General features: G+C 34.7%; 1 protein-coding gene across 7 annotated transcripts in view; it reads left to right on the forward strand.

Moving 5' to 3' along the window:
• KIF16B (kinesin family member 16B) overlaps positions 1 to 21810 on the forward strand; it is a 563734-nt gene that overhangs the window by 294677 nt on the left and 247247 nt on the right. For all 7 annotated transcript variants that reach the window (XM_074209402.1, XM_074209403.1, XM_074209400.1 and 4 more), the window contains one exon: positions 15431 to 15514. In XM_074209402.1, the coding sequence (XP_074065503.1) occupies positions 15431 to 15514 (84 nt within the window). The remainder of the gene's footprint in view (positions 1 to 15430; positions 15515 to 21810) is intronic.

The following is a 21810-nucleotide window of genomic DNA, read 5'->3' on the forward strand; positions in this document are numbered from 1 at the left end:
TTTTGCAACATTATATTATTAAAGTAATATTGCTTTTTCATTATCTATTCTTTGACTTGTGAATATTAATTAGTAACCACATTTAAGTTTTAAAGTTATAGTATGATGAACAGTTTAGTTTTAAAACGGTATTTCCCTATCAATAGAGGGAGTAGTCACATCAGTGACCTAATGGGGTATTGGAATATTATGAATTTTAATGAACCAAGAATATGCTATCACTCTTATTTATGCTAATTGATCATATTAATAATAATAACAATAATAATAATTCAAGGAACCTTTCTTTAGCTAGTACATACCACCCACTCTAGCATCTGCCAAGATAGAGAAACCTTTTCAGATAGAGGATGCCAACCTACCTGCCATATTCCTCTTCTCAACATCAGTTAGTTTTCAAAACTGCGTCAGAATTCATTTTTAAAGCCAAATAGCTTAGAATAGTAATAAATCAATTTCCAAAAGTTTATTAATTTCTGTTCTTACAAAAATTGAGAGTATTCTGTCCCAGAATGGATAAATAATAAAAAAAATCAAAAGATGGGGTGTAAAATTACCTTAAATTGATGGAATTTTACCACTCTTCAAGTTTTCTTCAACTAGTAGAATTTTTTAACCATTTGTAAATTAATGTAATTTTAATGCTGGAGAGAAAGTTTCCAATAAGATTTGTTTCCTTCCTTGTATTTATATCCTTATCTTCTAGCAGAGTCCCTGGCACATAATAGGTTTGTGATAAATACATAGTGAATTATTATTTCTTTGCTCTTATGACAGTATTCTTATACATTGTAGGTAATTTGATATATGGCTATTCAAAATTCTGCCATCTAATATGAGGGGGGTTTTTTTCTACTGTTTTTGGACCTGGATCCCTTTGGTAATCTTGTGAAGCCTATGAATGGGCCCTTTATCATAATCCAGAGTTTTGTCAGTGAAATAATTTTCATGGAATACAGTTATAAAAATTTGTTTTAATGTCATGAACTTCAAGTTAAGAATTCCTGCTCTTGTCCATCTCCATTGATTTATAGGTCACATGAGACTAAATGAATTGCCCAGAATTATTCATCTAGTAAAGTGGCACAGCCTAAACTCAAACTCAGGTTTCCTGTTTCCCTAACATTTGATCCCCTCCCCAATATCAACTATACTCCTTTTAGATGAATTAACTATAACCTCCAGAACACTCAGTTTTCCTGATTGCTCTAGGTAAGAAATTTTTTAGAAGTCATCCTAATAAAAGTAAGGAATGAGAGAGAGACTGAGAGAAATCACATATATTCTTAAATTGTCATCTACCCATTAGTGCCAATACTACTGTATAGAATTCACAAATTTCCCAACTTTTCTTTTTAAGAAAAGTTGTGCAATATGTGTGATTGATCCTCAAGCATATTTGTACTGCACTGGCCAGATTGAAGATGACTCAAAGATAGGATTTCATTAGGGAAAAGAGGTTTTAATTTTCATCCCTACTATATGTTATTCCGAACAAATGAAGCTTCAATTAGAGTTATGGATTTAGGAAAATCTCACTCTCAAGATCATAAATAGAAAAGAGGAAAGTACTTGCCCTCTGTGGGATGGGTTTGTTAGCTCTAGAAGCTTGATCACCCAGCATTACTAACCTTCAGCCTTTCTAGATGAAATCAGACCTCAAATTACCTTATCAAATGCAGAAAGCTCATCCATTCTCCCATTAATAATCAGTCTAGTTTGTTCTGAAGAGTTGTTGTTTTATGTTCCTAACAAATCAAACTTAGAGGAGCATTGCTTATTTGTTCACAAATATATTTCTCAGTGACAGCTGTTCTTATAAGGCCCTAGGATCTGCCATTAATTTTGAGGAGCCAGAAATGCATCCATCTAGTCAACCATAAGAATTATGGCAGTTCTTTGATGAGTTTTCATTATTAGCATTTCTCAAAAGCTGGAGTGGTTGAAATTTACAGCATTGGACAAACTCATAAGGCAAGGATGTTTCATAAACTGCCAGATGTCATTTAGGTGAGCTTATGTGGAGAAGACAAGTAATATCTGGCTTGACTGACTGCATTGCAAAAAGTGTTTCATTCACCCCCCCCCCTTGTTAAAACTAATGGTAGTCAAATAACCCTGAGGTATAAAAGTAAAGGATATTCAACTTGCATGAGGAATGATAAACTTACCTTTTATTAGATATCACAAAATCAGCCAAATGTTTGTCTTAAGTTGTAAAGATTCCGTGATTTTATTACTTGTCCTTAGTTTTCTTTAAGTGATTTAAAATCTAGTTTAAACTGTTTAATTTTTATGGAATCATAAAAGATAGGCATGAATTTTTATTACTCATTTTAATTTCTTTTCTGCATTTCAGTGCTGCCATTATTTATATCTGAAGAAATAATGATGCCATTTATCAAATATTTTGTTATCTGTCTCTTCTGACACCACCTGTACTTAACTGCAATATCTCCCTGGTCTCTAAAAGTGGCTTGAAGTAAAAGGGAAATGCTTCTAATGAGTACAAACTTCTATCACATAGAATTTGTCCTTTTAATGACAATTTGATGAACTGAATGATAGAGTAAACATTGAAGCTAGTATCTATGCTGTTTGTCTCCAAGATAATAGAATAGAATATGTAATAATAGAATATTTAATAGAGTATTAAAACAAAATAACAATTTTGAGAAAAATTAAAATTCTAATGCAACATTATTAAGAAATTAAAATTTTAAGTTTGATTTAAATCTGATTTGAGTCAGATTTAACTTTCTCATAATAATAGGGAATTAATAAATGTTTCTTAAATGTTTTTGTTGAAGTGGGGGGACAGGAAAATTTGATGCTGGCCTCTCTACACCTAGAAAATTGGTTATCTTTATTGATGTTAGATGTACATGAGAAAGATGGAATGTGAACCTCCAGAGGGAAAAGCATTGGCTTATACTCACAAGCTTTTATTCTTGCCTTAATTTCATTTCCATTATAATTTGAAATCCTTGAAATCTCTGAACTAAACCTTAGAACACAAAGAAAGGACAAAGAAAGTCCTTACCCTCAGGGAGCTCAAAATCTAATGGGTGAGACAACATGCAAATAACTATGTACAAACAAGTTAGATACAGGATAAGTAGGAAATAATTAGCAGAGGACAGGCACTGGAATTAAGAGGGATTGGGAAAGGCACCTTTCTCTAGACAGGACTGTGCAACTGGGGCCCTAAAGCCCACATTGCATAACCAGAAAATGAATGAAAGGGTTTGTACCAACACTGCAATCCCTCATACGGTTTGACTTTTTCATATAAGGATTTTTTTTTAACAAAAGATATTCGTATAGGAATTGGGATCTTAATTTTTAAATGCTATATGACTCATAATTGCAGTAGACAACTTTTTTATTATATGCAGCATTAATTGCTATTTTGTCACAGGACTTTCAGAATAGATTTCAAGATTTAGAAAACACCAACTGCATCTCAGTATATTTACTACTGCATTCTCAGTTGACACCCACATGTTGCCTATAAACTTGCAAATAAAATGTATAAAGTTGCATTAAGATATGCAGGTTGGGGCAGCTAGGTGGCACAGTGGATAAAGCACTGGCCTTGGAGTCAGGAGGACCTGAGTTCAAATTCTGCCTCAGACACTTAATAATTGCCTAGCTGTGTAACCTTGGGCAAGTCACTCCAACCCCATTGCCCTACCTGCCCCCCCCCCAAAAAGATATACAACTTAAAGAAAAAATTTATTTAAGATTCTTTATTATAAAATTTTTATATGATTTTTATATGTCATACCTGCCTAAAGAAATATATTCTTCATTTCACAAATATCCCTGTTTATGACATCCTTTTTGGGAAATATATGTATTTGTGAGCAACTTTTTTCCCATATAAAATACAAAAAAGTAAAAATAAAAGAAAAATTTCAGATAAGCATTTTGAAAATATTCTTTGCATCACTACTTCTATCAAACCTGATATAGATGTTGGGGTATCAAAAAAGCAAGCTCAGTGTTCACATTAAAATGGCATGTTCTTATGTTTTATTTAAAAACTAAATGTTTTATAATTATACTCACTATTTTATTACACATTATTATATTATACTTTATTACATTATTACATTTTATTATACTACTCATTGACAATATGGGTTATATTGTAGTCATAATAAATACAACATTCTGTATGTGGTCCTTGGCAAGGTGGGCAATGTGACCCAAAAGAGCTATTGAAGGGTAGGACACTCATGCTCTATGTCTTGAAGGTAAATTTTAGCTAGGATTAGAAGAAAGGGAAGCTTAGAGACACACAGATGAGGAAGGAAAGAATTCCAGATATGGGGACAACCAATAAAAACACCTGGAGTAGAGAGAAGCAGAGTTGATGGATTTTGTTCCATCAACAGTAAAAAGGAACAATATAACTGAATTTAAGAACACATTGAGTAAGAGGGATAGGGATGTATAAGAAGACTAGAATGGAGGGGAGTGGGACCATAGGTTATAAAGACTTTGAACACTATAATGTTTTATATTTGATCCTGGAGTTAATAGGGAGCCACTAGAGCAGAGCTGGGAATATTTGATCTATGGGCAATTTGGTCTGGTGCTGCCACTTTAAACAAATCTAAGAACTCTTTAGGAGTGAATTAATTAAATGTTTGACCAGATATAGCAGATGAATGATGATATAAAATATCCAAATGGCCCTTGTCATAAACTTTAGGAAAATAACTTTGACAGTTGAATGGAGAGGGTAGACTAGAGAATGGACTTGAGAGACTTCTGGTGAGCAGAACAGCCAGCAGGACATTTAACTAGTTGAGACATGATGAGGATTTACACCTCACTGGAGGCAGTACACGAGGATGCTGGAGCAACTAGGTGGTTCAGGACTTGGAGCACTGGGTCTGGATTCAGGAAGAACTGAATTCAAATCCAGTTTCAGACAGTTACTAGCTGTGTGACTCTGGGCATGTCACTTAAATTTTGACTGACTCCGTTTCTTCCTCCTTAAAGTGAGGGTCATCTCTTGGGTGACTGAGGATCAGGTGAGATAACTGTAAAGAGCTTAGAATAGTGCCTGGCACATAGTAGAAGCTATGTAGATGGTAGATATGATTATGATGACTCTCAGTGGTAGCCTTCATAATAATGGGGAACTGATGATATTTAGTATAGAGGGAGCAGAGGAGAGGATTAAGGCTGAAACCCTGTGGGGCATCCATGTTAGGCATGACATGGATGAGGATACAGAAATAGAGACTGAGAAGTAGCAGACATAGGAAGGAGAATAATTTAGTGAGTCTGGGATTTGGAAAATCTAGAGAGAAGAGAGAATCAAGGAGAAGGTGTGTCAAAGACTTCTTAGAGATCAAGAAGATTGAGAACTGAACAAAGGTCCCTTTAAATTTGGCAATTAAGAGACCTTTAGGCACTTAAAAATAAACAATTCTAGCCAGGGGCCTTCCTCTGCTAACTTCTGTCCTTCTGTCTTCTGCTGTAGCTCAAACATAATCTTTGCTTTAAAAGAATTCTATTTCTTCCTCTTTGGGGAGAGACTTTTAGCCAGATAAAATTCCCTAGGCTAGGATTAAATCTGTTCTTTCAATTACCAATGTGTGATGCTGATTTGAAGTCCATGATTTCAGACAACTACTTTAGTGTTGGGAATTTGCTTGTGACCCTCAGTGCCTCCCTAAATGTGAATCTGCGTCCCCAAATGTTTTCCAGGAACTCTTTACGAAATATTCCATATGAGTTTTATAGCTACTGGAGTGAAGAGATGAAACTCTAGCATTTTCTTTTATTGAGCTGGAAAAGAGGTTAGCATAAGAACAAAAGCTAAGTGAGATACCAGCTCCTTTATATCTTAATTCTTACCTTTAATTATATCTGTTTGCCAGCCCCTGAAATCCTAATCCTCTTTGAAATATCTACCCTTGCACAAAAGGTGAGGTTCTAGTCAATTGGTGTGGAAGTGACCCTGGCTTCTCAAACTCTGGGCCATCAGATCCAAACCCAGGCAAATTCCATCAAGGGATCATGATTTAGAGAACTGTCAAAGTAGCAGCTCCCAATTAAAATAATATTAGGAAATGTTTAACAAAATAAGTCAAAAGACAATCCAACATAGAGAATGTTAATTTGTGACTTTCTGAGTCAGTAGAATGAGACAGGCATCCCCTTTATGTTTTCAATTTGACATCTCTGATTTGAACATTGAGTCAAATAGTTGAGAGACTATGGACTTCATATCAGCACGACACATAGGCAATTGAAAGAATAGTTTTCATCTTAGGGAATTTTACTAGCTTCCTTTGGCTGTTTGAGAGCCTGATTCAATCCATTTCCTAATGGAACACCTTATAAAAGAGAATGTGGCAGGGGAGTTGATGCTGAGGATTATGTCCTGAAAGGATATAAGAAAGAGAATGTCATTGTTGTAAGAAATGGCATAGTGTAGACTGGAGATCTAGATTTGTATTTTCAAATCTGACTGAATCACTAGTGCAGACACTCATTGCAGCTCACCTGGACTAGTTCACAATCCTCCTAATGGGTCTTTCTCAGACCTCTCCCCTTTCCACCTCTTGTTCAGTTGTATCTGATTCTTTATGACCCCATTTGGGGTTTTCTTGGCAAAGAAACTGAAGTGGCTTACCAGATCATTTTACAATTGAGGAATTGAAGTAAACAGGGTTAAGTTAAGTTAAGCCCCAGGTCATACAGCTGTCTGAAAATATTTTTTCTATAGCAAAGGGTTGATAACGTCATTCAACTGAAGATGTTTCGAAGGCTCCTTGTATTTCTCAGCTCAAACATGAACTCTGGCTTTAAATCAGACTCTGACCTATCTTTTCAACCTTATTGTGTTTCAGGTGCTCCCCCTCATATACCCTCAGACCACCCAATACTGGCCTTGCTTTTCCTTCCTCCCTTCTGCAGGTCTTCACACCAGTTTTCCTTCTGCATCCATGCACTTCTCACTACTACTTCTCAGAACTGCTCTATCCAAGCACCTCTTTTGACATGAGGGCTTTCTTTATTTCCCCATTTATCTAGACTCCCTAATAACCTTCTATTTAATTTGTATATACTTACATGTGTACATGTCTAGGCAGCCACAAAGAGACTGGGCCTGAAGTCAGGGAAATCTAAGTTCAAATTCAGCCTCTGTGACCCTGGGCAAGTCACTTAACTTCTGTGTACTCCATTTTTCTCAACTGTAAAATGAGGATAATAGCACCACCTCCAAGGTTGTTGTCAGGATACAGTGAAATAATATTTATAAAGTTTAAAATCATTAATATTATTATTGCTTGTTTGGATACACTGTGTCCTGCTTTTGAGCAGAGACCATTTCAGTTTTATTTTTCTATCCTCATCATGTTGCATAGCAGCTGGTACTTAATAGATGCTTAAGAAATGCTGATTGGGGGCAGCTAGGTGGCGCAGTGGATAAAGCACCAGCCTTGGAGTCAGGAGTACCCAGGTTCAAATCTGGTCTCAGACACTTAATAATTACCTAGCCGTGTGGCCTTGGGCAAGCCACTTAACCCCATTTGCCTTGCAAAAAACCTAAAAAAAAAATGCTGATTGTGGTAGAACAGGTAGAACAAATTCAGAGACTTATTAGAATCAACCAATAGCAAGATGAACATAACAGAGTTGATTTTTTTTATCATAATAAAGAGTCAATAAGACATTAAAAGATTGCAGAATGCATCAATGGAAACAGAAGTCACATTAATAGAATTTATAATTCATTGAAGTGATAAACTATAAACAACAGAAAGAATATTGAATAGCATTCTTATATCACAGGAAAAAAATTAGGGCTTTCCCTTTTTCCAGAAGGATTATAAATAATAATTTAAAATCTCTGCCTTTCATAAAATAAGCTTTTGGCCTTTTTGATTATGTAAATTGCTCGTGTTGTAGATTCATTTTAAGTTAGAAATTTGATGGTAAAAAAATTCTACATGGAAAATCTAGAGCTCGGATCAGAAGCATATAAGAACTTGACAAAGGGAAAGATATTCTCTGTGGGAATTGGCAGGAACTAAATTAAAGTTAAGAATTTTGTTCCTTTAATTCATTTAAATTTATAAAATTTATTTCATTCTTCATTTTAACTATTTGCTAAATTAAAGAATATAATATATTTTATTTTGAATTTCTTTTAGACTGGTGAAATATTTTGTTGTATTCCAATATCTTTGTTTCCTTTTTGGGGGGTTTTATATAATCAAATTGTATGATTTAGTATTATACCATTATTACCTTCTAAGTATGATGCTAAAATTTCTCTTTTCCACAGCTAACATTTTTCTTATAAATAATATCCCAATTTGTTCTAGTCCTATATAATCATTTACTTTTATTGTAATTGTCATTTTTCCTGTGAGAATTCGAACAACCCTTGTACCATTTCCTACCACCTCAACAAGGTGAAAATCACTGCTTTTTTTCCTTGGAGAAGGAGATGTAATTTGAAGTATGTTTTTCCCTGAATACTGCTGACCCATTTCTTCCTGTTCCTTTCTTTTCCTGTAACCTTTTGAAAAGCAGCATGAATAAATTTCTCTGTTTATCAGTATGTTCTCAATCTTATTTCTGCAATTTGAGCTTTGCTTCAAATGAGAGACCCACTATTTTCTTTTAAGTCACTGTATTCCTTATTAGCAATATAGCCAAAAAAACCCTTGTGTTGTTCAGTATATGGTTGCAGACTCTACATGCTCCCAACTTTTAATAAATCTTTGAAAGGTTTTAGTTGTTATTGTGTGAATCATTGATTGTCAGACAGAAAGAATCTTAAAGATGATCAGTCTATATCTTTCCTTTTGCAAATAAGAGAAGTGAGGCCCAATTATATTAAATCAAATTTTAGAGTTGGAAGGAGCCTGCATGATTACCTAATTCTAGCCCATTTCCATCATTTAAAAGATGAATAAATCAAAGCTGAGGGGAATTCAGGTATTGTCCAGTCCCATTTGGTATGATCCCGTGGGGTTTTCTTGGCAAGGATAATAAAGTGATTTGCTATTTCCTTCTCTAGCAATTTTGTAGATGAGGAAGCTGAAGCAAACAGGGCTTATTTTCTTGCACAGGGTCAACCAACTAGTAAATGTCTGAGGCCAGATTTGAACTCATGTTGAAGAGTCTTCCTGTTGGCATGTCTTGCCTTCTATCTACTTAACTAGGGTAGTTAAATGAATAGTTATGATCACTCCAGTAATTTAGAGGAATCCAGATATCCTAAAGTTTATTGATGTGTTACTGATACAAACTGAAATCAAATACCACTAAACTTTGCATAAGGATATCTGTTGGCTGCATATTGACTTAGAAAACCACATATTAACATTTTCTATGTTTTATTAAATATTTCCAATTACATTTTATTTTGCCTCCTGTGTACTTAGGAGTTATGGCCACTGGCTGTGTCTTTGACACCACTTTGTAGCTTACTGACTTTTTGGACCCTGGATACTGTTTTTCATTACCAAACTTATTTTGTGGGGGGATAAGATTCAGAGGAAAATGAAGGTGATTTTTCTAATTATAATTATAAAAGGAATGAGTGGTAAATAAAGGAAATTCAAATTTATTCTTTTTACTTCTGACATTCCCTATACCAACAACATTACATGTCCAGTCCTTATCTTTGTCCTTATGTGTTAGGTACTATGTTAGACTCTAGAGATGTAAAAGCAAAAATAAAAATCTTTCCCCTTCAGGAATTTATATTCCATTGGAGGGATAGAGACATACAAAACAAATACAAAGGTTTTGTTTTGCTTTTTCTTGATTGTAAGAGGGACAGTTGCTAACCAGTTTACAGGAATCTGGAAAGGTTTCATATAAAAAGTGGTTCTTTAGTAAAGGAAATGAGTATTTCTAAGAGGCAGAGGAGAGGGAAAGTTCATTGCAGATCTGAGGGAGATCTGGTGCAAAGATCCTATCCCAAAGATGGCATGGACATGAAAAATGTAAAGGAACCACACGAAGGCCAGGTTGACAATCCTGAAGTGTGAATGAGGGGGAAGAATGTCTAATAAGTTTGGAAAGGTAGTATGTCAAAGGCATTAAATTACAAACAGGAGAGTCTTTACTTAATTTTGAGCCAATATGATGCCACTTCAATTTGAGTTGGGAAGTGATATAGTGTGATTTTTATTTTAATTAAAAAAAAAAAGAAAAAGTGAAAAGTGTAAAACAAGAGAGCCTTAAAGGGAGGAACAATTAGGAGGCTTCCTTGTTTACTTCTAGTGTCTTGCTCTTATGAGCAAGGCAGAATTGAAGGAACTTAAAGGAAATGCATAATTTAGAGAATCCATCCCAGGTGTTCACCTGGACTCTTTGTATCCATCCTGTGGTAGAGCATTCCCAACGAACCAACTAATCCTTGTTTCCTTCAAGTGTCAAACGAATCCCATCTTCTGTTCAAGCCTTTCCTGTCCCATATAATCCTAGTGTGTTCACCAGAGATTATTTCCAGTTTACCTGGCTATATCTTATTGCACCTAATTTGTGTATCATCTCCCTCATTAAATTGTGAATTTCTTTTGAGCAGGCACTATCTTTGCCTTTCTCTTTGCCCACCCTATTAGCACAATGCCTACCACTGACTTAGAAGGCTATTACAATAGTGCAGGAACAAGCTCTTGAACAGAAGTGATGCCCCATATAAGTAAGGGAAAAGGAACTGATTTAAAGATGTTGAATAGGAAGAATGAATGAAATTGAAAACTGAGGGAGGAAAATTATAAAAATGAGGGAAAAGGAAAAATTGAGATTGACTCTGAGGTTAGGAACCTAAGTGACTGGAAAAATAGTGGTACTCTCAGAAACATGGAAGTTTGAAAGAAGAGGGAGTTTGGATAATGTGGGGAAAGATAATGAGTTCCATTTTTGACACATTGAATTGAGGATATTGGCGGTCTTGGGTGTTCTGGATCTATTCCCCTAATGACTCCCAGTCCTCTGTTTGCCAAAATATGAAGACCTTAGGCTGATTCTTATAGTCATAGTGCCACATCATCAGAGCATCTCTGGGAATAATCATTCTGCTTCCCAGTCAGCAACTATTCACTCTTGTCTTTCTCATGAGAGCCCAATACACCAAGATCATCAGAAGTAAGTGAGGATGCCAAGACAGACAGCACACTGTTCCCCAGCATGGTTTCTTCTTAGGGAAGCATAGCATTAGCTGTCTTCTCTATATCCTAGAGAGGATTGGAGCCAGTCCCACATCTTGGTGGGGTATCTAATAAATTTTGTTCCATCTACCTCCCTCTGTAGAAAATTTCCTGAACTTTAAAGTCTCCACAGATATGGAAAAAGCAATATGGAATCATTAGCTATGCTGGTTATAGAATTATACAATCTCAGAAAAATAATCCTTTCTGGCCTTCCAGCAGCAGCCTTTTACAGTGAGGTCCACATGGAGGTTTTCACTTTTAGTTCCCTCACTTATTTGGCAGACTTCACTGCTTTGTGTCTCTATTCAAAGTTGATCCACACCCAAATAAAGATGGGATGGTTATTTTTTTTTCCTTTCAAAATTTTGGGCCAGTTTTAAGGGTATAGTTCTCATCCAAACCTAAGACTTTCTTTACCACTTTTTTTTAAGTCTTAAAATATTACATTGCAAAAGATGTTATTTTGGGGTAGATGGGGGAACCAGGAATGAATAGTGCTTTTAGTAAAAGCATCAATAATGTGCATTAATTTGGAAAAGATCTAATCTATAGCAAGTTGTATAAAAGTAGCTATATTTTATTAGCTGATCGGCTTGATGGAACCTCAGACTTCCCTATAGTGGGTCTTTAGAAATGTTGAAATACTGTAGTCTGCAGAGAAGAAATATCATGTGACAAATGTAATAAAGAAGGTACTCTAAGTGTATGGCTATGTTTGCCAAGTGAAGTGGAGAGCCAGAATAATTAAGGGAAGAAATTAACTTTTGCTTCCATTATCTGGTTACTTCTGATGAAAGTGTCTTAGTGGTTTTTGTTCCCTTTTTTGAAATTTAGATAATGGCCTCAGCTCTCCATTTTACTTTGGATGTGTGTGTAATCATGAGCTAAGTGATAACACAGATATCATTACACCTACAGGTAGCCAGCATCTTGAATTTATATGACATTTCTCTTTTACACCCCTTAAAAGGCTACCCTGGTGCAATTTTCTTCTTATCCTTCTGTACCACTGAGGATAGCAGCCAGAATACCCCAGATATTTTCCAGATCTTACTGCTCCTTGTCATTTGTTGCCTATTACAAGTAACATGCCTTGTGAGTGAGATTAATTTGACTTTTGTTGCTTTACAGTCGTCTTTCTAATTCCACCTAGAAACTATTGCTAGGTTGGACAAACTGTCTTTTAACTGCCCTCAAGTTAAAATTCCATACTTCTAAGCAAAACTTTACAAATGAATTTTTCTTTAGTTCTAGAAGTGCCTTGACCACACCATTCTCTCCAATTTACAAATGACTTTTTCTTTAGTTCTAGAAGTCCCTTGGCCACACCATTCTTTCTAATCTCCACTCACTATTCTCATCAGGAGTTACCTCCTCCTGGACCCATGAGACCTTTTACTCTGATTTTCCACTTAAAAAAATGATTTAATGATTTAATATCTGACCTGGGTTCTAGTTCCATATTAGATGAGTGATTAAGCCAAATTAAGTTCTCTGGCCCTAAATGAATTTTCTCCTTTAAAAAAATGAAGGGATTAGGCTAGATGATTTCTAAGATTTCCTCCCGCTCTTGGTGGAGTAAAAAAGTTACAAATGCTTGAGGCACAAATCATAGTGAAGTAGGTGTATTTGACATAGGAAAGAAAATACTGTTTTTTAAAGATGAAATCCAAGATTCTAGGTCTCTCCCTATGTGATGATGCAATTCCTCTGAAATCTTTTCAGTTCACTACTTGAGTTTGTAAGAAAAGCAGTTTATAAATTTCTCTAGGAATAAAACACATCACTTCATCATCCACAGAAGAAAATGACAAAACAACCAAACTGTGAAGAGTGACTGCCAAGCTTTCAGAACCAATCCCTGACTATATGGCAGGGGAAAGAGATTCATAGACAAGTAAATCTTGGCCAGATGAAAACCAAATGACTGGCAGAGAAGTACCTCTCCTCATTAAAGTGCACTAGAGATGAAAGACTGTCATACTAGCAGGATGATGGCTCCCAAAAACTACTTGGGTAAGATGCCAAAGGAAGAAATCCATTGACAAAGCAAAATATGTATATATAGGCATGGGCAGGAGCCAGATAGGGCAGCCAAGTACAGAAAGAGTAAAAATGAGATCATATTAGATAATGGATGTAAAAAATTTTGTAAAATCATAAAGTATTTGTTATCGGTTTTTTTTTGTTTCTGAAGGCTTCAATCCTGAATTCTCTAAGCTACCACATCCTAATGGTTTTGGGATGGCAGTAGAAGAGCATTGTATTAGGAATCATGAATTCAAGGTTTAAGTCTGTCATTGGTTTATGTTGAAAGTGAACACAAATGGTATTTTCTCCTACTCCTTGGATCCCCATTTAAAGAAGTAACAATTTTTCAGTTGAGTAAATTAAGTTTGCATATTAATACCTCTAATTGTAAAGTCTTAATGACTACCCTCTTTGGGATCCTGTTTGTTAGAATTAGACTTGTTACAGATGAGAGGCAAATTGTGAAGCTTAGTGTTTGTTTTGCACATGGCTTAATAGCATGGAGTCTGGAGACCTTTGTCTTTTTCTGCCACATATCCAATAATTCTAATTTCAGCCATGCTGTCCACTAGTTTTGTGGTCTTAGGCAAATAGAAAAAAACTTATATCTCTGTAAATTGAGAGATTTGATCAACTTGATCTCCAAGGTCTCTTTCATTTGCTGTATTAAAACAAATAATACTGCTTAGATTTTTTTCTCGAGACAATGGGAATCTTTGGTGGGAATCTAATTACTTTAGCTTTAATATTACCAAGAAGATACTCTATGCAGAGAATCCTATTTCTCATGCATTCACTCCTAATCTCTCCTGAGCTACTGTCACTAATTTCCAATAACCTCTTGGACACCTCAACATATTGGAGACAGAATTCATCTTTTGCTCCAGGCTCTTCCCCCCCCCCCCCAACCTTCTCTGTTACTGGTGAAGGCAGAACTATCATTCTAGAAATTTAGGCTTCCAACTTTCATTATCTTTGACACTTCCCTCATTCACTCTAATCTGTTACCAGTTCTTTTTATTTCTCCTTTCAAAATATGTCGTATAGATCAGTATCTCATCTATTAATGTGCTCGTCATTCCTGTATCAGAACCAAATGAGATGTTTGTAAAAAGCGCTTATCATTTCATGCATAGGACATAATAGACACTAAATCAGTGTTAATTCCCTTCTCCTTCCTTCTCTTCATCCTTCCTAGAATTCTCTCACCTAGACTACTACAGTAATGTTCTAATTAGTCTCCTTGCTTTCTCTTCTTCATTTAAAGATTTTTCTAAAGCCTTGATATGATGACCATGTCACTTCTTCTGTTCAGTGAACCCTAGTGGCTATGTATTACCTCTAGGATCAAATAGAAATCTTCTAATTGGCATTTAAAGTTCTAAAAAAAATTGTTCCCATCTTACCTTTTCAGTCTTCTTACATGTTCCTTTCTTCCATGTACTCTGCAGTATAACTATCTTAATCTGTCTACTGTTTCTGGACTAATATACTTCATATGCATTTGTATTAATAAATTAACCCCTATGCCCAGAATATTATACCTCTTTGCTTACATTTAGATTTAACTCCACAGTCCTCCCAACTGCTAATACCTTCACCTTTCAGATTGCTTTTTATATAGATCTGTTCTTTGTTTATAATTAGAGTTCCAGGAGAAGGTGTTCTGCTTCTTCTGGGCCTCAACCTTGTTCTTGACATGTTGTAAGTGCTTAATGAATACTAACTTTCCTGACATTAAACATTGTCTAAGAGCAAATTCGTATACTACAGTAGGCATATGGAGTCGGGAAGTATGTACAAATACATTTGGTGATTAGAAAATCTTTATATGGGCTATAGGAAGAACTTGAGCATATATAATCATCTTCAAATGAGATGACTTATTTTTTAAAAATTGTCATTATTATGTTTGGTTTATTTCTTCCATTCTTATGTAACCAAAGATGATTACTAGAGACTGAAGTAAAAAGGTCCTTATAGACATTGTAAACCAAGCCACTTATTTTCCAGCTAAGGAAACCAAAACCTAGAGAGATTTTTGACCAAGATCTCATAGAACTTAATGATAGAGTTCAATATAAGAACTTTATGCTCCTGATTTGTAATCTATGAAACTCACCTCATAATTCAAACTATAATACCCATTTCTATTAAAAACCTGTTAATGTATTCTTTCTTATATATTTCAGCTTGCTACTCTAGAATTCCCCCCAAAGAAGCTATTTGGGAATAAAGATGAGAGAGTCATTGCAGAACGTCGAAGTCATTTAGAGGTAAGAGAAACAACAATTTTCCTTGTATTTTTTTTATTTAGAAAACATTTAATCAGATTGACCAATAAAAATTATTCTTTTTATTTAAAAGTGACAAGTGGGTTCTTTGTTTAATACAGGAGATGGCAGCAGGAGATTATGAAGTAATAAAACTGGCCTATTTATAGAATATATTCTCATACCCCTTCTAGTTGAATGGAAAACTTTGATGTCTTTTCAGAAGCTTCATTTAGTTAAGGCAGGGCTAGGAAGCAGGTTGTGAGTGAAAGCTAAATATTCACCAAAGACAGATGGTGTTCAATACAGGATGAGGTTAAGAATCTTGTTGCTAAAATTTTAGAATTAATTAACTAAAGATTTACAGTATAGGATCATCATAACTATATAAGAATAGTCAAAAGTGAAAAGACAAACACCTATTTTTGTCCCGTGGAAGTTTTATTTGCCTTTTAAAATTACTTTTTCCTCTCTCAAGACAGCTCTAGAAATGCAATTTTGATTTAACAAAACTGTTGTCTTTTTCTGCCACATATCCAATAAACATTATTGACTGATCCAGTTTGAATTTTGTTCTTATGATGTAACTTCTCATTTACCAAGTGCCTAGTATTCATGGAGCCAAGGTTAGGTATTGGCTCTTCATATAAATCAGTTAGTTTAAGTAAAGGAAATACTTGACTTTCTAATTGTAGATAATGTGGCCTTGCAGATGTGTCTGTGTGTGTTTTTGTGTGTGTCTGTGTGTGTGTACATGCTCACATGGATATGTGGCAATGAGTGAAATCAGAGAGAAGGTTGAGGTAATTCAGCACAATGCTTTGGCACTGTTGAAGAAATAACTCAAAAAAATCCTTTTAAAATGGTTCTATTTTCGAAGGACATTATGTGTTATTTGAAAGCAATGAAGGATTTGTCTCTAGATCAAACAATTCATTTTTTATAAAAAAAGACTCAAAATTAAAGTAAAATTATGGGAGATGTAATGTTTCATTTTAGCTCATTTCCAAATTCTACCACTAAACATGAGTTTTTTCCTTAATAGCTATATCTATAATATAGGACTTAGTCTAATCGCCATATTGATATATGTGTTTCAGCAGGAAAGAGCACAATTTCCTAAGAGAACTTTTTATTATGCTCAATTCAGAGCAGAAGTCCAAGGAACCATCTGGTTCTGACACTAACTTTCACTATGTTTGAATAAATAACTTATTCAGTTGCCTTATCTTTAAAGTAAAAAATGGAATTAGAGAAAGATGAAGATTCCTTCAAGAGTGTAGTTTCTTTGTTTAGTAAATACTTTTTATGTGACATTTTGCATTAAATACTATGAATAATATAAAAATGAATAAGACAGTATTTTTGCTGTGAAGGATCTTAGTCTAGTAGGGAAATAAGATACATTGTAACTAATTATAATTCAAAATAAAATGTGCTAAATGCCATTAAGTGATGTGTAGTGCCATGGATATTGTCACCTACTCAATAGTGGGAATTAATTGAAGTTCTTTTAGTTAAGAGCATGATCTAAGTCATGGTTCAGGAAGATTATTTCCTATAGCAATAAGGGCCTTTTATTAAGACATCTTTTTAGGTTTTTTGGTTTTTTTGTAAGACAATGGGGTTAAGTGGCTTACCCAAGGCCACACAGCTAGGTAATTAAGTGTCTGAGGCCAGATTTGAACCCAGATATTCCTGACTCCAGGGCCAGTGCTCTATCCACTGCACCACCTAGCCACCTCAATAAGGGCCTTTTAAGAAGAGAGAAACTAAGGCAAGAAAACCAGTTAAGAGGTGGTCATGGTATTTCTGGAAAAAAGTACTGAGGTTGAGGCAAAGAAGGTTGAATGAAGGAATCTAGAGACATTTAATATATACAGTGTAGAGAGCTTGGTGATAAAAATAAAATCATAATTTCTCTGATTGGAAGGTCCTGGAAGAAGTAAGAATTCTGTGAGGTAAAGGTGATGAGGGAATATATCCCAGGCCTGAGAGAACAAAAGGGGAATTGGGCTGATGTGGGAAGAAAAGCAACATTAGTTTGACTGTCCCATAGAGTACAGTATCAAAAGACTGAAAAGATAGTTTGGAACCTGGTTGTGAAGGGCTTAAAAGTCAAAACAGAAGTTTGCTCTTCTTTTGGGAGTGATAGAGAACCGTGAGGATTTACTGTGTTGGTATAGTAACATGGTCATATTGGCACTTAAGGAGAATCATTTTTGCAGCTGTTCAGAGAATGAATTAGAATGAGGAGACATGAGTATGGAAATCAATTCAGAGACCATCACAATAGTCCCAGACAGGAGATGATGAGTACTTGAACTGAGGTGATAGCTCAATCCCCTTCAGTTGAACAGAAAATTGTCTATGTCAGACAGCTTTCAGATGTAAGGAAATGTTGTAGAAATATGATTTGGCAACTGATGTAATATGTAGAGTGAGAGAGAATGGGAATCAAGGAAAACATTCTAACCTTGAAGACTGTAAAGATGATAGTACTTGAGGCAAATGAGGAAATTTGGGAGAAGCTATATAGTTATGGGGAAGAAAGATGAACAGATTTTTCTTAAATGCTGAATTTAAGATGTCTCTGGGATATCCAGTGATTTGGGTGGGATTGGAACTCAGAGATGAGGACTAGGTCTATAGCTCTGTGAATTACCTACATAAAGATAAAAATTAAACCAACTGAAGTTATAAGTTCACTTATTAAGGGAGTGTTAAAAGGGACTAGAAGATGGTCCAGCACAAAGCCTTAGGACATTCCCATATTTAGGGGATATAATACAACTGGAGATTCAAGAAAGGAAACTTTGATGAAGCATTGGAGGAGAACCAAAAGAAAACATTGATGAAAACCCAAAGAAAAGTGTATTCAGGAAGAAAGAGTGGTCAACAGTGTCAGATATTGCAAAGAGGACAAGAAGGGTGAGGTCTGAGAAAAAACATCTCATTTGGAAATTATGAAATCTATGATAAATTGAAAATGTGGTAATTTGAAAATTTGGCAAAGAAAAGGAAAAGTAAAGGATGATAACTTTAAGATATGGCAGTATATAGTGTCATTTTGTTGTTGCTTTTGGATGCATTATTCTTTTCTTGAAATGGAGGATATTTTTACATGTGTTTAGGCAACAGTGACAGAGACAGTAAATGTTTAAAAAATGAAATTTAAAGAGAGAAAGAATGATTGAGTTGATAAAAAAAAAGATGACATATCATGAGGACATGTAGAGAGATTGACTTCATCAAGAAGGACCACTGCATTAACAGAGACTGAAATAAATAAGAAAAAAGTAAGAGGTGATTTTGAGATACAGAAGATAGAATTTATGCTTAAAGACCCTCAATTTTCTTTTTTATTATTTTTAATTGAAAATTTATTTTTACAAATACTTGTTATGAAAGTTTTTCAACATTCACCTATATGTATATGAATATTTTTAAATTACAAAATTTCCTTCTACCCTCCCTTCCCACCCCGTTCCCCTCAGCAGTGAACATTGTACATACATGTTTGTGATAAACAGATTATTTACAGATTCATCATTTTTGGTATGAGGAATTAGGATTAAGGGAAGGAGATACATAAGAATCATTTTTAGAAAGTGTTTATCAGATTAAGGGTTTTGTTTTTAAATTTTTTTTATTTTGTTTAGTTTTTCTTCCTATGGATGGAGTAACATTGTCCATAGCTGGTCTAATATGGTTGTCCTAGCTCTCTGAACTGCTGAGAGGAGCTGCTTCCATCAAGGTTGATCATCTCACATTGTTGTTGTTAATGTGTATAATGTTCTTTTGGTTCTCCTCACTTCACTCAGTATCAGATCCTGTAACTCTTTCCATATTTCTCTAGAGTCCACCTATTTACGGTTTCTTATAGAACAATAATATTCCAAAGTATTCATGTACCATGACTTGTTTAATCATTCCCCATTTGATGGGCATCCCCTCAATTTCCAATTCTTTGCTACTACCAAAAGAGTTGCTATGAATATTTTGGAACATGTGGGACTTTCCCCATTTTTTAATGATTTCTTCTGGATGTAGTCCTAAAATTGGAATTGCTGGGGTCAAAGAGAATGAACAGTTTGATTGCCCTTTGGGCATAGTTCCATATCACTTTCCATAAAGGTTAGATGTGTCCACCAGTAATGCATCAATGTCCCAGTCTTCCCACCTCTCCAACATTTATCATTTTCCCTTTTTTCTCATCTAATAGATGTGAAATGATACCTCAGAGTTGTTTTAATTTTAATTTTAATTTGCATTTCTCTAATAATTAATGATTGGGAGCATTTTTCATATAATCATATATAGCTTTATTTTCTTGTTTTGAAAACTGTCCATTCATATCCTTTGACCATTTTTCAATTGGGGAATGACTTGTAACCTTATAAAGACCTTTAATTTTCTCAGGAAAAAAAAGTGAGGTCCTCAGATGTCAGAGGAAAAAGAGATGATGAGTAAGAATTTTGAGAGAGAACAGCCTCCAAGGGAAGCAGAGTAAAGAATTAGGAAAGAGTAAAAAAGATTCTCTTAATACAGTTCAGCTAGCATTATTTTGTGGTGGTCCATGACAACTCAGGTGCATGCTATATATTGGATTCAAGTAACACCATGTGAACAAATACAAAGGATGCAGCTGGTGTGAGTAATCCAGGATTGCAATTTGGTGATCCAGAAGCAGTGATAGGACAAGGGTACAAGAGATGCAAAAGGAGAGGATTACAGAAATGGTCTGTTATGATCTGGGTATGACAAAATATTTTAAGAATATCTAGTGGAGAAGCCCAAGAAGTAGTTAGAAATAGGAGGTCTGGACTGGTTTTAGAGTTAGTAATCATCCTTATACTTGGTAACTAATGTGGAGATAATTCACTAGATAAATAGTAAGAGAATATCTAATTGCTCTTGATGAGTTTGTCATCAAATCCAATTACACTATTATCTCAAGGTTTTGAAATAACTTGCACAGATGATTGAGTCTCAATTATCTGGAAAAAGCAAGAGAAACAAAAAATCTGAAAAAAGGATAAGTACAGCAGATTTGAAGAAGTTGTCCTGACTTTCAAAAAAGAGAAGGGAATGGAACCTTTAAATCATAGACCAATGAGTTTTACTGGTTCCTGGCAAAATCTAAAATGCCTTTATAAAGGATGGATGGCTAACAATTAGTGAAAACAGAACGTGGCAATCTAACCTTATTTCTTTTATTAACAAGATTACTAAATTGGTAAACCAGATGAATAAGGTAGATATAGTTTTCTCTAAAGGCAGCCAGGTGACACAGTAGATAGAGTGGCCTGGAATCAGGAAGACTCATCTTCTTAAATTCAAATCTGAACTTTGATACTTACTAGCAGTATGACTCTGGATAAATCACTTAACCCTATTTACCTCGGTTTCTTCACCTATAAAATGGGCTAGAAAAAAATGACAAGCTACTCTAATTTCTTTGTGAAGAAAACCCCAAATGTGTCACAAAGAGTCACACTTGACTGTAAAAATAACTGAAGTTTTTGTTAAATTCAGTAAATCATCTGATGAAGTCTCTCAAGTAGTTCACATGAACAAGATGGAGAGGTATAAGCTAGATTGGGTCTATAATTCAGAGTTAAGTGGAGCCGAGGAATGGACAGACCTAAAATATTTATTAATGGTTCAGTGACCACTTGGAAGAAACTCTCTATTGAAGTACCTCAAAGGATCTGGGCTTGAACTAACGCTCCAACAATTTTATCAACTGACATTTATAAAAGTTGAAATGGCATGCTTGTCAAATTTTCATATGAAAGACAAATAACAAGTTAGAAAATAAAAATTATTGATATGTCTTCATATTGTGGAGCCTAAATTTCATCTTTTTATGTCATTCCTCCTCTCTCCCAGAGAGCCATTCCATGTAATATTAACATTTTTAAAAAGATTAACAAAAACAAAATATGACAGCAGATGACAATATCCAAACCAATGGACACTCACAAATGAGTATGGAAGGTGTCTTCTTATGTCTCCTTTGTAATTTTGCCACACTAACTTTCAGTTATTTTGAATTTTTCCATTTTTAATTGTATATACTATTTTCTTAATTAATTTTGCAAGAATTTATGAAAGTATTTTCATTCTTCTCTGTATTTATAATTTTCCTTTCTTACAGTGCAATCATATACCTTGACATTCAAGTACAGTTTGTTGAGTCATTCCCTTTTTAATGAATATCTAATTTATTTTCAATTCTCTTCTATTACCAAAAATATATTGCTATAGATATTTTAGTAATATGGTATAATTAT

The sequence above is a fragment of the Macrotis lagotis genome, chromosome 1 (genome assembly GCF_037893015.1).
Source record: "Macrotis lagotis isolate mMagLag1 chromosome 1, bilby.v1.9.chrom.fasta, whole genome shotgun sequence".
NCBI lineage: Eukaryota > Metazoa > Chordata > Mammalia > Peramelemorphia > Peramelidae > Macrotis > Macrotis lagotis.